Source organism: Indicator indicator, chromosome 13, assembly GCF_027791375.1.
Source record: "Indicator indicator isolate 239-I01 chromosome 13, UM_Iind_1.1, whole genome shotgun sequence".
Classification (NCBI taxonomy): Eukaryota; Metazoa; Chordata; class Aves; order Piciformes; family Indicatoridae; genus Indicator; species Indicator indicator.
Genome location: NC_072022.1, coordinates 29,254,750 through 29,269,408, shown reverse-complemented (window position 1 = coordinate 29,269,408; position 14,659 = coordinate 29,254,750). Strand labels below are relative to the sequence as shown.

General features: G+C 52.1%; 1 protein-coding gene across 1 annotated transcript in view; it reads left to right on the top strand.

The window, feature by feature from the left end:
- VPS8 (VPS8 subunit of CORVET complex) overlaps window positions 1-14,659 on the top strand; it is a 69,412-nt gene that overhangs the window by 41,428 nt on the left and 13,325 nt on the right. Inside the window, exons 33-41 of the mRNA XM_054385780.1 lie at window positions 530-619; window positions 1,802-1,848; window positions 5,684-5,825; window positions 6,537-6,626; window positions 7,862-7,904; window positions 8,660-8,763; window positions 9,376-9,439; window positions 9,879-9,900; window positions 11,142-11,226. Of these exons, the coding sequence (XP_054241755.1) occupies window positions 530-619; window positions 1,802-1,848; window positions 5,684-5,825; window positions 6,537-6,626; window positions 7,862-7,904; window positions 8,660-8,763; window positions 9,376-9,439; window positions 9,879-9,900; window positions 11,142-11,226 (687 nt within the window). The remainder of the gene's footprint in view (window positions 1-529; window positions 620-1,801; window positions 1,849-5,683; window positions 5,826-6,536; window positions 6,627-7,861; window positions 7,905-8,659; window positions 8,764-9,375; window positions 9,440-9,878; window positions 9,901-11,141; window positions 11,227-14,659) is intronic.

The window sequence follows — 14,659 nt, the reverse complement described above, 5'->3', positions numbered from 1 at the left end:
GCAGGGGCCCATTAGCAAGTCTCTCATCTCCTGAGTGTGCAGCAGCAGCAGGGGTAGGACGTGGCCATCACTGACCTCACAGCCTGGTATCACAGTGCCCATCTTGCTGTGATTCTGGCATCAGCCTGGGTGCCCTGGCACCTGTGAGAAGATGGGCTTGTGGCTTCTGCTCTAAGACACAGGCTGTTGTTAGATTTCTCCTCTCCCTGATGATTGTTTTCCACCTCCTCAGTCTCTCTTTGCTCAGGCAGCTGTCAGAACACCTGATGGATAATTTCCTTGCCTTGGGACTGAGCTGTGGCCTGGTTTGGTGTGAAAAGTTTTTCATTGTTGCAGGCAAAGAAAAAAGCCTTTCAGAAATGGCTTTACAGAGTCCCCTTTCTTCTCCTGTGTTTCCCAGTCACTTTGTGGGGTCTTTCCTTGTGCCGCAGCTTGGTGAAGATGCAGTTGCAGTGAGAGTGGGCATGGTGCTGCTGCTGCAGAATTTTGTTGCCTATGCCAATAGTTCTTTTTACTTCCCTCTGCACAGGAGCTGCTGCTGCTGAGCCCCTGTAAAGCAGCTGAGCTGGCAGCCATTCACTTCAGTGAGCAGCTGGAAAGCATCATTGCAAACCTTAAGGTACAGTGTCAGACTGCAGGGGTCTTGGTGCTTGTTACAGGGGGGTGCTCTGCTTGCCAGAAACGACTGCTGGGATGAGGAGTAAGTTGTCACTGTGCCACAAGCAGAAGGAAGATACACTGAGAGCTCCTCAGCTCCAGGAAGGCTGTGTGGAAGTGCTCTGGCCTGTTGGGAGAGTCCTGGCCATACAAATGTGCATTACCTGCTAGGGCAGTTTGCAGGCTGCAGTTCAGCATGGCTGGCACTCACAGCAGGGCTGTTGTCAGCAAACAGCCTCCTAGTATCTGGGCAAGACAGATGCTTGAACCATCTTCAGGTGATGGAGCAGACACACTGAGACACCAGGAGGCTGTGAGACCTGGACATGCTGGAGAGCTGGCCAAAGGGGAACCTAAATGAGGTGCAACAGGAGGAAGTGCAGAGTCCTGCACCTGTGCAGGAACAGCAGCAGGCACCACTACAGGTTAGGGGTTGACTTGCCTGAAAACAGCTCCATGGAGAAGGACCTTGGAGTCCTGGTGGGCAGCAAGTTCCCCATGGAACAGCAATGTGGCCTTGTGGTCAAGAGGGCCAAGGGCATCCTGGGGTGCATTAAGAAGAGTGTGGCCAGCAGGGCTAGGGAGGTTCTCCTCATTTCTGCTCTGCTGAGGCCACAGCTGGAGTATTGTCCAGTGCTGGGCTCCTGAGAGACTGAGAGCCCTTGGGGTTGTTTGGCCTGGAGAGGAGAAGACTGAGAGGGGATCTGATCAATGTCTATCAATATCTGAGGGGTGAGTGTCATGATGCAGGGCCCAAGCTTTGTTCAGTGGTCTCCTGTGATAGAACAAAGGGCAGTTGGCACAAACTGGAACCCAGGAGGTGCCACCTCAATATGAGGAGGAACTTCTTTACTTTGAGGGTGCTGGAGGCCTGGAGCAGTCTGCCCAGAGAGGTTGTGGAGCCTCCTTCTCTGGAGACTTTCCAGTGTCCCCTGGATGTGTTCTGTGTGCCCTGTCCTGGGTGCCCTGCTCTGGCAGGGGAATTGGAGTTGATCTCTAGAGGTTCCTTCCAACCCCTGCCAGTCTGTGATTCAAATGGGCACCAGCTGTGAACAGAGCTTTCTGCAATGGGTGTAGTTTAGGAACCACTGGTTTCTGGCACATCAGTTAAAACAATAATATTTTGTCTCTTCACCCTGTACAGGACCAGTTCCTACTCTTCCAGTTTCTGAGGAGTCTCCTTGATCCAAGGTATGTAAGAAAATTTGGCCCTTTACAAACTGCAGCTTGAAAACATGGGTTAAAGCCTGGGCAACAGCAGCCAGCCTGCAGCCAGGACTCGGGCTTAGAAGAGCTGATTTGCTCTTCAAGCTGCCCAGAAATTACAGTGCCCTGGGGAGTGTCCTTTAGCACAACCCTGCCAGCTTCCTACCTGGGAAGTGATGTGGGTTCCAATGCCTGCAGTGTGACAGCTCTCCTATGCTGGTGGGAGTTTGGGTGTTGCTCTAACAGCTTTTCTGAGGGCTGTGACATGGTTCCCCTCTGCCTGGAAAAGCCATTTCACTGTTCTCAACCCAGCAGTTTGCTTACTTGACCAAAGTGCCCAAACTTAAGAAAACCAGAGCAGTGTTTGGGTCTGTGGGCACTGCTCATTTCTGTCTCCTTGCAGAGCTGCTGCCATATTTCACTGCAAACCTCACTGCTGCTTGCTCCATCTGCTCTGTTCTTCCAGCACATCAGCACTGAGCCTTCTCTTTCTGCTGAATCAGTTTCAGATGCTGCAAGACCAAGTTTCTTTCTTTCCTTATTTTGTAAGACATTTCCATATGCACAGCTCCAGTTGCCTTCAGGCAGTTGTTAAGGCAAGTGAAGGAGAGCTCTTGTTTTGTCAATTAGCTACAGATTAATTGTGGAGCAGGAGGAGCAGGAGGAAGAGCTGATAGTGTCTAAAATCAAGTGTCAGGATTTCTGTTCTTCTTGAAGTGGAAAAGATTCACAGATTGCAGTGGGTTGGAAGGGACCCTCAGAGGTCCCTCTGATTATCTTGGTGGCCTCCTCTGGACCCTCTCCAGGAGGTCCATGTCCCTCTTGTGTTGGGGTCCCACAGCTGGACACAGCCCTGCAGGTGAGGTCTCCCCAGAGCAGAGGGGCAGGATCCTCTCTCTCCGTCTCTGGCCATGCTGCTTTGGATGCAGCCCAGGCTGCCCTTGGCCTTCTGTGCTGCCAGTGCCCATTGCTGGCTCCTGTCCAGCTTCTCCCCCACCAGCACCCCCAGATTCTTCTCTACAGGGCTGCTCTCAAACTCACCATCCCCCAGCCTGCACTGATGATGAGGGTTGCTGTGACCCAGGTGTGCAGGATCTTGTTGAACCTCAGGACTTTTTAGGATATCAGGTAGTGATAGGACTAGGGGGAATGGAATAAAGCTGGAAGTGGGGAGATTCAGGCTGGATGTGAGGAAGAAGTTCTTCCCCATGAGAGTGGTGAGAGCCTGGAATGGGTTGTCCAGGGAGGTGGTTGAGGCCCCATCCCTGGAGGTGTTTAAGGCCAGGCTGGATGGGGCTCTGGCCAGCCTGATGTAGTGTGAGGTGTCCCTGCCCATGGCAGGGGGGTTGGCACTGGATGAGCCTTGTAGTCCCTTCCAACCCTGACTGATTCTATGATTCTGTGACATTTTCCTTAGCCCATAAAAGGCTTGCTTTGAAAACTGAAATGTGGAATAAATCACCTTTTGGGTTCTGTTGGCATGTAAATCAGAGGAAGAGGCTGATTTGTGATGTTTTGCAGCTGTTTGTGTGGGATGTGTTCACTTCCACACCTATTGTTTTCTTAGAAGTCAAAATTAAATCAGAATATTGCCAGGAAAGTATCTTGCTTGAGTTATATTGGAGAGAATTTTAGATTCATTTACTTAATAAATCAATAATTTAAAAAAAATGAATAGTTCAGCAGAAATACTGCCCAGCTTGGTGTGCAGTAGGAGTTTGTTTATTGCAGCAAGTGAGAGCCAGTGAGGGTAGTAACGAACCTGGACTTTAATCTTATGCATAGAGTGGGTTCATAAACTCTGAGCAATAAAGGTACCTAATCAAGTGTGCCATCATTAGAGCTCCACGAAGCCATTCCTGCTGGAGTTAACCTGCTGGTCAAAAGCAGTCTGGGATGTCTCCAAAGCAGCTTTCCCTGATGCTGTTCCCTTCAGGGCTGCTGCTCAGCAGCCTGCCTTAGGCCAGGAGGTTGTCTCCTATGCCGTGCATGTCCCAGGAGAGCTTCTGAACAGATCCTTTTCCCTCTGACTTCCCAAGGCCACTAATGCTGCTCACTACAGTGAGATGTTTCCAGTGACGCTAGGCTGGATGAGGCCTTGAGCAGCCTGGGCTGGTGGAGGTGTCCCTGCCCATGGCAGGGGGTTGGAGGTTAGACACCTCTCAAACAGACTTGGTTGCTCAAGGCCTCATCCAGCCTGGCCTTGAACACCTCCAGGCAGGAGTCATCCACAGCCTCCCTAGGCAGCCTGTTCCAGAGTCTTACCACCCTGACTGAAGAACTCACTCCAGAAGCTCTGTGTCCTTTTCATGCTGGGGGCACCAGGATTGGAGGTGAGGTCTGAGCAGAGCAGAGCCCAGGGGCAGAATCCTCTCTCCTGCCCTGCTGCCCACACTCCTCTGGCTGCAGCCCAGCACACAGCTGCCTGCTGGGGTACAGGAGGGCACTGCTGGCTCAAGCACCCTCCAGGCAAGCAAGACCTCATCTGCAGGGGTCCCTACAGTTTGCAGTGTATCTGTATGTAACCTACTGGTGAGATTCTTCTGGGAATCTCTCTCTATATTCAACCTACCTAAATGTTTATAGTTTTTTTAGCAGAATCCTTTATTAGCACAAAGGCTCTGAGAGCAGTGAAGGAGCTTTCAGTGTTTGCGAGAGGAATGATTGCTTGGTCATAGGCGGACAAGGCTCATCACGCTAGCAGCACTGCCCTAGCTGGTGGTGTTTCTGCAGGGATAATTTGGCCCAGTTAATTCAGCAAGAGATTTATTTTCAAGGAGGTGGAGGCAGGAGGAAGGGAGGAAACAGGGTTAACAGAATTGTCTGGGGAAATTAAACCCAAATGTCCCTTTTTGTATCTTCTGAAGAGGTAGGGAAAGGGAGGAGCAGTGAGCGTGGTGCAGTTCCTTAATTGCAGCCTCTGCTGCCTTTCCAGTTTAAATTCGTAAGGTTCTTTACCTCTAAACAAATCAATGTCCCAGTGGGCATGGCTGTTTGCAGGGGGGGGTGTGGCACAGCAGCTGGCTGAACTTCTTGAGCAGCAGTGTTCTGAGTCTAGAAATGCCTCCCACCAGCCCAGGTTGTTCAAGGCCTCATCCAGCCTGGCCTTGAACACCCCCAGGCAGGAGGCAGCCACAGCCTCCCTGGGCAACCTGTGCCAGACTCTCACCACCCTCACACTGCGGAACTTCTTCCTCAGCTCCACTCTAACCCTGCTCTGCCTCAGCTCCAAACTATTCCCCCTTGGCCTGTCTCAGACACCCTCAGCAAAAGTCTCTCTGCAGCCTTCCTGCAGGATCCTTCAGGTCCTGCCAGGCAGCTCTGAGGTCCCCCTGGAGCCTTCTCCTCTCCAGGCTGCACACCCCCAGCTCCCTCAGCCTGGCCTCACAGCAGAGCTGCTCCAGCCCTTGGATCATCTCTGTGGCTTCCTCTGGACTCTGAACACTAAGCAAGAAGCTGCACAATATTTATTCAAACAAGTGCAGAGGTTTCTAGAGCAAACACACCATCAGCACCCACAGAGCCCAAGTTTCACTGAAGGAATTAGGTCCTTGTGCCTCTTTCCCATAGGGCTGCTAAAGGAGTATTTGTGCTGCTAGGTTTCTTCACAGGGGACTGTGGTGGTCTGATTCGTACTGAGGCAAAGGAAGTTCCTCCTGACAGACCTGCAGCAGCAGGAGCTGGGACAAACAGCAGATCTTTCTCTGAGATTTTTTTTTTTTTCTTTTGTGCTAAGGATAAAAGACAGCACCCAACTGAATGAGGAATTCTTCTGGCCTAGAGTTGGGCTTGAGTCTCCTGTACCTTTTTTTTGTTCCAGGGAAGGCATTAACCAGGACCTGGTTCACTTAGCTCCCTGCATCACCGAGCGGTTCATCGAGCTGCTGTGTCAGTACTCCCCAGACCAGGTTTTGGAGACACTTAAAGTTCTGGAATGCTGCAGACTGGAGGAAACCATCCAGGTAGAAAGGAAATGAGTCAGGACAGGGGCTAGGGGAAGCATTCACATCAGCTCCTGTCTCTTTAAAGTGCTGTAAAAGAACTTCAGTCCAGGTCCTGAATTAGTTCCTGGATACTCTTTCAATCCATTTGGACTGCACAAGGGCTTGTGCTAGATGAGGAGCCAGTGGCTTTAAGCTTGAGGAGGGGGAGGTTGAGGCTGGAGATGAGGAAGAAATTGAGAGTGAGGCTGGGGAGAGACTGCCACAGGTTGCCCAGGGAGGCTGTGGCTGCCTCCTTCCTGGAGGTATTCAAGGCCAGGCTGGATGAGGCCCTGAGCAAGCTGGGCTGGTGGGAGGTGTCCCTGCCCATGGCAGGGGTTTGGAGCTGGATGAGCTTTGAGGTCCCTTCCAGCCCAACCCATTCTAGATTTTTATGACTCTATGGAAGCCTGGGCCTGGGGGGTTTGGAAAGCAACACTGCCAGCACTAAGGGAGTGACTAACTGTTCCCTTCAGAAGACATCAGCCACAGTCTGTCCTTTGATCTGGAGTTAGTTTTTATCTGAAAGGTTTGAATGCTGGTGATGGCCACAGGGCAGACTGAGAAGTAAAGGCAGCAGAACTGTGGAACGGACTCGAGCCAGATGGTCAGCACTGCCCTGTGGAGGAACAGAGACTGGCAGCTTTCTGAACATTCACCTTTGGTTGTTTTGGGCTTTTCCTTTCAACTCAGATAACCCAGAAACATCAACTCCATGAAGCTTCTTCATATTTACTGGAGAAGAAGGGAGATATCCACGGTGCCTTTCTGGTCATGCTTGAGGTACAGTATGCTGAAATCCTGAATGTTTCCAGGGCCTGCAAAGGAGCTGCAAGAGAGCTGGGGAGGGGCTTTTGACAGGGTTTGTAGTGACAGAACAAGAAGCTTGAGGAGGGCTAATTTAGACTGTATCTAGACCGTAACTATGAGCAAGAAATTCCTGAGACTGAGGGTGGGGAGAGACTGGCACAGGCTGCCCAGGGAGGCTGTGGCTGCCTCCTCCCTGGAGGTGTTGAAGGCCAGGCTGGATGAGGCCCTGAGCAACCTGGGCTGGTGGGAGGTGTCCCTGCCCATGGCAGGGTTTGGAACTGGATGCTCTTGAAGGTCCCTTTCTAACCCAACCCATTCCATGGATCTGTGGCATGCTGGCTTGGCAAACATGGCATGCTGGGCCATCAGCATCATGCCATGTCTTAAGATTTCATATTGCTGCAGAATTTGTTTCCCACTGAAATCCAAGGACGTACAGGCAGCTGGAACCTCCCCTGTGGGGACAGGCTGGGAGAGTTGGAGCTGTTCAGCCTGAGGAAAAAAAGGCTCCAGGGAGACCTTAGAGCTGCATTTCAATATCTGAAGGGGACCTAGAGGAAGGCTGGGGAGGGGCTGTGGGGATAGGACAAGGGGCAGTGGTTTGGAACTGGAGCAGGGCAGAGTTAGGTTGGACATCAGGAGGAAGTTCTGTGAATAAAAATACCACAGAATGATTGGAAGGGACCTCTGGAGATCGAGTCCAGCGCCCTGCTAACACAAGGTGACCCACAACAGGGGGGTCCTGAGACCAGGTGGGGTTGGAAGGTCTGCAGAGAAGGAGACTCCACAACCTCTCTGGGCAGCCCGCTCCAGGCCTCCAGCAGCCTCACACTAAAGAAGTTTCTCCTCATGTTGAGGTGGAGCCTCCTGGGTTCCAGTTTGTGTCTATTGCCCCTGGTCCCATCACAGCACACTACTGAGCCTGGCCCCTTCCTCCTGACACCCACCCCTCAGATAGTGATAGACATTAAAATCTGTGATGTCTGGAGCCCCAGCACACCATTCTGCTTGTCTTCAAGCATCTAGCAGGTGATAGGTGCTGCTCCTATTTTCCCTTCTCTCTTTGGAAAGACATTGATGCTATGTGAGCCCTGCTGGGGAAGAAGGTGAGGATGATCCTATGTTACCTTTCAGAGCCACTTCCCTGCAGGGGCTGAGTTGTGCTGTTTCATGAGGTTCCCTGTCCTGAGCTCTCTATTCTGTTGCAGTGGCTGCAGGGCAGGTTGCTGGTGCTGACCCAGGCTGATGAAGGTAAGTTGCCAGGGTACCTGCCTCTCCCTGTTCCAGAGGGAAGCAGGCAAGTCAGGGCTTGTGCTGCCAGCTGCACCAGGAGCTCCTCTTGGTGTGACATTTGGCTGTCAGCTGGTGCTCAGGTGCCCCTGGGGTGACGCTGCTGCTGACTCCGAGTCTGATCTTGGCAGGGATCTGCAGCAGGGTGTGTGGCTGGCGTTTTCTGTGTGGGATGGGTACCCTGGTAGCTTTCCTTGCTGTGATTGGTACCCTACCAGCCACATGTTGCACATGGTGCAGAGTGGGTGGAGAGTAGCCCTGAGGGAAAAGCCTTGGGGGTGCTGGTTGCTGAGAAGCTCTCCATCAAATGCATCCAAACTGCTTTAGCAGACATTTGATAAGAATATTGCTGAGGCACCTAGAAGCAGCTTTTTTTGTAGTAAACTTCTCTTCTGCTTACAGAGACCTAGTGCAAGCACAGGGCACTAGCCCAGGGCCTCCTGGCCACCTCATGGAATACAGAACCTGTAGTTGTTATTTAAGGGTGTCCTAAACCACAGCTAAGATCATCTTCATTCAAGTACCTGAAATGTTTGATGTGCCCCATTCATTGTGCTGGGCAGGAGAAAAATCAGGGCCTGGCCTGGTAACTGAAATGCTCTCTGCAGTGAGCAGACTGCAGGTGAAGAGAATCTCTTTATTTTGCAGAGTGATTGGGAGGTAACATAGCTAACAATAATAATAGCAATTTGGTTTCTTTTTTTCCCCAAACTCAGGCTCAGCTGAACTCCCCTTGCTAGGAAACATTGAAGATACCGTAATGAAAACAACTGACCTTTGCCGGAGAAACTCACACAGTTTAGACCAACAGCAGCGAGAGGTAAGGTAATAAAAAAGCATCAACGACCCTCTGCATCTCCTGAAACCTCTTCATGTGCTTCTCCCCAGCATCAGAAGGACACAGCTGCTGGAGAGAGTCCAGAGCAGGCCACAAAGATGATCCAAGGGCTGCAGCACCTCTGCTGTGAGGCCAGGCTGAGGGAGCTGGGGGTGTTCAGCCTGGAGAGGATAAAGCTCCAGGGATCTGAAGGGATCCTGCAGGAAGGCTGCAGAGAGCCTTTCCATGAGGGTGTCTGAGGCAGGCCAAGGGGAAATGGTTTGGAGCTGAGGCAGAGCAGGGTTAGAGTGGAGCTGAGGAAGAAGTTGTTCAGTGTGAGGGTGGTGAGAGTCTGGAACAGGCTGCCCAGGGAGGCTCTGGATGGCCTTTAGCAACCTGGGCTAGTGGGAGGTGTTCCCTGCCCATGGTGGGGTTGGGACTGGATGATCTTTGAGGTCCCTTCCAATCTGAGCCATTCTTTGATGCTAACACATTTCAGTTCCACTGCAGTCATGAGCAGTGAGGCTTTGGAACTGGACTCTGACATGGGTTCCAGCTCATTTTCAGTACTGCCATGTTCTTACTGGTTTGGTTTGTCTCATTCAATTATTTCAGGCCCTCTGGTTTCTCCTGCTGGAAGCTATGATGTCCCCACAGAAATTGTCTGGCTCTTCGCAGTGTCGATACTCTGAATGTAAGTAATTTAACTTTTGTGACACCAAGTATTAATTAAAAACTGTGTGCTGTCTCTGCTGGACTGAATGCAGAGAGGAAAAGCAGTTTTGGTAGCTGCTGGATGTTCTGCTTCAGCAGTAGAGCTGAACAGCAGCACTGAACTCAGTTGGCTGCTTGGTAGGCTGCAGCTGTCAGACACTTCTCTTTCAGTCATGAGTGAAGAGGGACCCTGCTGTAGCCTCCACTAATAAGTTGGTTCATAGAGTCATAGATTCAGAGAATGGTTTGGGCTGGAAGGGACCTTAAAGCTCATCCAGCTCCAAGCCCCTGCCATGGGCAGGGACACCTCCCACCAGTACAGCTTGCTCAAGGCCTCATCCAGCCTGGCCTTGAACACCTCCAGGGAGGAGGCAGCCACAGCCTTCCTGAGCAACCTGTTCCAGACTTTCCTCACCCTCACTGCAAATAATTTTTTCACCTCCAGTCTCAATCTCCCCTCTCCCAGCCCACAGGGGAGGTTCTTCAGCCCTCTGATCATCTTTGTGGTCTCCTCTGGACCTGCTCCAGCAGTTGCACATTCAGGTGCCTGCAGCTGTGTGTGCTTGAGGGGCACAGCATTCTATAAGGAAGTATGATGGTGGTCATGCTGTCTCTCCTTCCAATAACCATTAGCTACATCTGCACTCCTGGGGGATAGTCTTGCAGAGATCAATGACCCAGAAATAGAAATCACCTCCTCCCTCAACTCATCTTTTCCTCTAAATTCAGAATCTTCCCTAGATTATCCTTTTACAGGAGCTAATGCCTGCAGAAAAGTAATCTGAAGTGATGCCAGAAAGGGTCAGAGGATAATGGCTCTGGATCCTGCATAACTCTTTCAGTTTTGGTCTTCATATGCTGCCCAAACAGCTCAGTACCCCACACAGACTGAACTGTGGGGTCCATGCATATCTAAATATTGCCTCTTGCTTTGGGATGTTTGAGATTTAGGAAGAAGTTTCATCCAGAGCTTCATACTGGGAAGTTTTGGAGGCAGGATGAGGGAGCTGGGGGTGTTCAGTCTGAAGAAGAGAAGGCTCCAAGGAGACCTCAGAGCAACCTTCCAGTACCTGAAGGGGCTACAAGGCGGCTGCAGAGGGACTGTTCCCAAAGGGCTGTAGGGACAGGACCAGGGGCAATGGTTTGGAATGAGAGCAGAGCAGATTGAGATTGGAAGTAAGGAACAAGCTCTGTACCAGGAGGCTGCTGGAACACTGCAACAGGTTGCCTAGGGAGGTGGTTGAGGCCCCAGCCCTGGAGATATTCAAGGTGAGGCTGGACAGGGCTGTGAGCAACCTGCTCTAGTGCAGGATGTCCCTGCTGACTGCAGGGGTTGGAGTGGGTGACCCTTGGAGGTCCCTTCCAACCCAATTTAACTGTCTATAACATGGATTTTGTTGGTAGCAGCAGAAGTGAATGCCAGTGCTGCAATGTGAGGCTCACAATGAGACCATTGCTGTAGGCAGGCTGTGGGAGGGCAGTGGAGAGGCGTTGTGGTGAGAACTTTCAGAGGTACTTCCTGATCTCAAATCTGGGTGTGCTGAGTACAGCACAGGAAATAACAAAGCCATTTGCCGAGGAGAAAACATCCCCTGAGTCTGAGAGATTGCCCCCTAATTAGTGCTTGAAGGCTGGTGCACAGCCTGAGGCTTGGTGATTGATCTTGCAGCTCTGAAGAGCCTGACGATGCAGGTGCTGAACAGCATGGCTGCCTTCATTGCTCTGCCTGCAATCCTGCAGAGAATCCTTCAGGTGAGTTCCTTTTCCCAAGCTGTGTCACTTACCCTGTCACAGAACCACAGAATGTATCAGGTTGAAAGAGACTTTCAGGATCACTCAGTCCCACACTGAAACTCAACTCCAAAGCACGATCCCAGGTGCCATGGCCATACACTGCTTTGAACACCTCCAGGGATGGGGACTCCACCACCTCCCTGGGCAGCCTGTGCCAATCCCTGACCACTCTGGCAGCAAAGAAATTTTTCCTCCTCTCCAACCTAACCCTCCCCTGGCACAATTTCAGGCTATTTCCTCTGTTTCTATCACCTGAGTCGAGGCAGAAGAGCTCAACCCCCACCTGGCTCCAGCCCCCTCTCAGGGAGCTGTAGAGAGCAATGAGGTCTCCCCCGAGCCTCCTCCAGACTGAACACCCCCAGCTCCCTCAGCTGCTCCTCCCCAGCCCTGTTCTCCCTTTGTAGTGTGACCTGTCAGCTGCTTCCTGAGATTATCTGGGAATGGCATTTAGGTGCCCTGCAGGGCAGGGTGGCAGCATGGCCTGCATAGGATACTTCCCCTGAACCTTCTGTCTCTCCAGCTCTCTCAGCCAGAGAGCTCCCTGTTTTGTCAGCACTGGGTGGCTGCTCCCTTGCAAAGCTGTGCAGCTGCTCTTTGAAGCCATGTAAAATTCTGAACCCCGGTGCCAAACTTTCCTGTCTTGGCTCTGAGGGCCTTGTTCAAAATGTCATTCATGTGCCACCTACACTGTCACATAAGTCAATTCTGAAACTCTCAGGCCCTGGAGAATGGAACAGGTTCTCCCAAGCCCTCACAGTATTTCTGTGAAACCCAGAATTGGAAGTGATGCTTGGCTGAAAATGCCCTCAAAAGCTTTTCCAACAGAGTTCAAGTCTTGGTTGAGGAGCATGAATTCACAGATTGCACTGGTTTGCAAGGGACCCTCCAAGGACATCTTGTCCAACCCCCATGCAGTCACACGGACACATCCAGCTGGAGCAGGCTGCCCAGGGACACATCCAGGCTGAGCTTGGATGTCTCCAGGGATGGAGCCGAAACCCCTCAGCTCCCTGGGCAGTCTGTTCCAGTCTCTCCCCACCCTCACTGTGCAGAACTTCCTCCTGATGTCCAACCAAACTCTGCCCCGCTCCAGTTCCAAACCACTGCCCCTCGCCCTATCCCCACAGCCCCTTCTGAACAGTCCCTCCCCAGCCTGCCTGCAGGATCCCTTCAGATACTGAAATGCAGCTGTGAGGTCTGACTGTCAGGAAGAACAGCTGCCCAGGAATTAACTGGGGGATTTTTCTGTAAGGTGGAAGCCAAGTGCAAGGTCTTACAGCTAGGTCAGGACAACCCCAAGCACAGACCCAGGCTGAGTGAGGAGTGGCTGAGAGCAGCCTGGGGGAGAAGGCCTTGGGGGTATCAGTTGGTGACAAAGTCCCCAGGAGCCAGCAGTGGTCCCTGGCAGCCCAGAGCCAGCTGAGTGCTGAGCTGCAGCCAGAGCAGGGAGAGCAGCAGCACAGGGAGGGGATTCTGCCCTCTGCTCTGCTGTGCTCAGACCCCACCTGCAGCACTGCCTCCAGCTCTGGAGTCCCAGCACAAGAAGGACCTGGAGCTGCTGGAGAGGGTCCAGAGGAGGCAACCAAGATGATCAGAGGCTGGAGAATCTCCCCTGTGGGGCCAGGGTGGGAGAGTTGTGGCTGTTCATCCTGGAGAAGAGAAGGCTTCAGGGAGACCTCAGAGCAGCCTTCCAGTGCCTGAAGGGGCTCCAGGAAAGCTGGGGAGGGATTTTGGACAAGGGCTGGGAGTGGTAGGACGAGGGACAATGGCTTTGAGCTGGGAGAGGGGAGACTGAGACTGGAGATGAGGAAGAAATTCTTGAGAGTGAGGGTGGGGAGTGACTGGCACAGGGAGTCTGTGGCTGCCTCCTCCCTGGAGGTGTTCAGGGCCAGGCTGGATGAGGTCTTGAGCAACCTGGCCCATGGCAGGGGGTTGGGACTGGATGCTCTTGAAGGTCCCTTCCAACCCAACCTATCCTGTGAGGTTGATTACTTTGCTTTTTATGATGAGGAATTGGAGTACTCCAGGTTTAGTGCTCTGGTTCCTCTTTGGGCTCACCTGATTTAGATTAGACTTCCTGCAGATGTGAGCTCTGCACCCTAAATGCTTTGCTGAAGGGCACTGTGCAGAGGGCCATGAGCAGGCTCCACAGCTTTCACAGGAAAGAGGCAGGCTCCTGGCAAGTCTTTTGTGGTAAAGATGATTTATGTTCTTGCTCATCCTTAATGATGCTGGAAGTTCATTATTGAATAGGAAATCTGCAGTAACCCTGTTAGCAGAGAGCCTGGGGGAATCCCCTTGAGCAGCAAGAAACCTTCCCTGTCATCAAGGATGTGAATGCTGGCTGCAGAGGGCTGAAAGCTGAGTGTTAATTCCCTTGCACAGCTGTAATTCTCTCTGCGTCTTTGGTGCCTGATGCCTGAAATCTGCCTGTAGGGACCCAAAATGGGGAAGGAAGGAGCCAGACTGGAAGCATAAAGATCCAAAAAGCTCTGGCCTTCATCCTTTCAGCCCTGCTTCGACCCTGCCTGGCTTTTGGTGTTCCTTTTGTTGGGGGATTGCTGGTTGGTTGGGTTGGGTTTGGGGTTGGTTTTGTGGCTGCGGTCTTGAGAGCTACCTCACCCCCTTGGTTTCAATCAGGCCCATGAAAGGCCCCAAAGCTGCCCCAGCAAACACCTCAATGTACCACTGGAGAAGCAGCCTGTAAACATCCTCAGAGTTCTGCAGTGCTCTGAGGGTCTTGCCCTCACAGACCTGCGGCTGGGTTTGGCTCCAGAGCTGGCTGCCCATCAGGTTTCCACTGCAGACTTTTTCTGATATTCCCTGGCTCAGTGGCTCTGGCTGCTTGGGTGGCTCCTCTGGGTACCTGCAGTGTAACTTCCATGCTGCTTCAGTTGGCTTTGTCACTTGCTTATCCTTTCTCTCCTTCACTCTCAGTCCCAGCGTGGCATCACCTTGCTCCTGCTGCTTTCCTCATTCCTCTCCTCCACAGCTTGTTCATCCAGCTCCTGCTTTTCCAGTCTCCATTGTGTGTCCATTGTTTCTCTTCTCTGAGGTCAGTTTCCTCTGTGTGTCTTGCCAGGGTATCTATTTTCTGCCAGCGTCTTTGCCCATTCCACCAGTAAGCTTCTCAGTTTCTGGCAGGCTCCTCCCAGTGTCCTTCCGCTGCCTCCCAGCAGGGCAAAATGGATTTTTCCAGGCCAAGTCAACAGCTGTCAGTCTCTGGGATGTGTATTACACAGAGCTGACCTCCCCTGTACCCCTCTGAGGCATTCCTGAATAGTGTTCAGCTTTGGACCCTCACTGCAGAGACACTGAGGTGCTGGAAGTGTCCAAAGAGCAGCTGAGCTGGTGAAAGGCCTTGAACACAAGTCTGAGGAGCAGCTGAGGG